The following is a 2031-nucleotide window of genomic DNA, read 5'->3' as shown; positions in this document are numbered from 1 at the left end:
GAAAGGACAGCGGAGGGGGTGCCGCTGGATCAGATCAAGAAAACAGTAAGTCACCAGCACTCCAAAGGTTCTCCAAGCCAAGTTCTTTCCTCGGAGTGCTGGTGACTTACTGTTTTATGACATTTAGGATCCCAAAACCATCCCACATGTTCAATACAAAATGAGGACCTGTGATCACATAAATTGCTGTGTGACTATTCCAGACCTCCCAACCCTCTGAGATGGGAAACGGGGATACGTTTTAGGTAAAGGACATTCCCTTACCTTACACTTACAAGTAACCAATGCAAAGGATGGAAAGTTGGGTTCAATATAAAAAAAATTTGAGAGTGTAAATAATACATTTATTGGTACTGATCTCTACACAGCTAAAAGAAGAACATTGGAGAATGAAAGAGAGCAAGGGGGGATTGTTCCCAAATGAGGGACAGTCGGGGGCTATTCCATACTGAACTGTGGGGTAGCTGTGTTTACAGTCAAAGATAAATGTTTCTATTGGGCACACAGTATGCGGTATAACATTTCATACAGATGGATACCATTATACAGCAGCAGTTATATCATAAGCTTTACCTCACTGATGAAGTCTGCAATGTCTCCTGGGTGTGGTATGACAGGTCTGATTGGATACTGAGGTTCCGCTCCTACTGGCCTCTCATCCACCCGCCTGACACCGGCTACTTTGTTTAGGACATGGTCCAGGGTCTCTGGCTGCTGTAATTGGCTTAGGTCGTAGTCCTGTGTGATGAGATGTATTGGGAATAAAGACAGAGAATGTCTAACTATGATATATTTATACACCTGACGCTTAATCTCATCCAACCCAACTCCAACTAAAGCTTTGCTAGTTTGGAAGAACCTTCCTCAGGTTTTGTATTGCCGCCTGTGATCCCAATTTCCTTTCCTTCATGAATGTTCAGGTACTACATGGTACTAGTCTATGTTTATGACCATCAGAGTCTCCCTTTATTTCTGCCAAACTGCATTCAACAGAAGTGATACCGCTCCGAAAAAAAATGTGCAGAAGCTAAAGACTACATATTATGGTATGAGGCTGATTTAGGGCTCATTCAGACAGGTGCGCACAGCCATAAAATGACCCGGTCCTGGATGGGACAGGTGCTATGTGCCATTGATCGTAGCAGCCTGTTCTTCCCTATGGGAGGATGCCGCTGCTTGCAATTACATGCGGTCACATGCACGCCCCAACCTGCACATCTGTGCAGGTCTGGGTGCTTGCACTTGGAAGCACACTGTCTGCGTCCAAGTGTGGGCAATGGGACCTGCACGCATGTGCAGGTTGGGGTGTGTGTGTGACCGCATGTAATTGCAAGCAGCGGCATCCTCCCATAGGGAAGAACAGGCTGCTACGATCAATGGCACATAGCACCTGTCCCATCCAGGACCGGGTCATTTTATGGCTGTGCGCACCTGTCTGAATGAGCCCTAAAAGTGACACTGTCATAAAACAAACACCCTGAAAGAGAACAAAAATACTAGCAATACAAAATATTGGAGACCAGTGACTCCAATAACCAGGCGTATCCTCACTTCTGTGTGCTGGGTGCCTGTATAGCGCCTGCAGAGACATGCTCGTGATGTTACAGCCAGATCTGAGGGGAGACTGACATAGAGGCTGGGAGCACAGCGCATGCTGACACACTCGCAGTCACTGGCACCCGGACTGATAAGTACTAGGAATGTTCTGTGAGTGATATTACCTGGTCCTCTTCTCCTCCTCCTTCTTCATCATACTTCAGTATATTGTCTCTCACATCGTCCTCGGGGTCAATGAGCAGCTGCTTGGTGTGTCTCTCCTTCTCTCTGCGCTTCATCCACATGACAAAGAGAAGGACCATGGCTGCCAGGAGAGAAACAACCGGCTCAGTTATCCACTGACACCCATTCTTCATTTCCAGCAGCAATAACCGCTCACATCTTTAGACGACAAAGTCTGCCCGCTTTTTGGTTTCTTTGCTCCTCCCCCCCCCCCCCCGGCCGCCCCCGCACCGTTTTTATGAACATCTACAA

General features: G+C 47.3%; 1 protein-coding gene across 1 annotated transcript in view; it reads right to left on the bottom strand.

Moving 5' to 3' along the window:
* Window positions 1-2031, bottom strand: part of CDH4 (cadherin 4) — a 503915-nt gene that overhangs the window by 11131 nt on the left and 490753 nt on the right. Inside the window, exons 14-15 of the mRNA XM_018560236.1 lie at window positions 1722-1861; window positions 574-738 (exon numbers count right to left, since the gene is read on the bottom strand). Coding sequence (XP_018415738.1) covers window positions 574-738; window positions 1722-1861 — 305 coding nt within the window. The remainder of the gene's footprint in view (window positions 1-573; window positions 739-1721; window positions 1862-2031) is intronic.

This window comes from Nanorana parkeri, unplaced genomic scaffold, assembly GCF_000935625.1.
Source record: "Nanorana parkeri isolate BGI_ZX_2015 unplaced genomic scaffold, ASM93562v1 scaffold17, whole genome shotgun sequence".
Lineage (NCBI taxonomy): Eukaryota > Metazoa > Chordata > Amphibia > Anura > Dicroglossidae > Nanorana > Nanorana parkeri.
The sequence above is the reverse complement of the archived record's forward strand: the minus strand, read 5'-3'. Positions and strand labels throughout refer to the sequence as shown.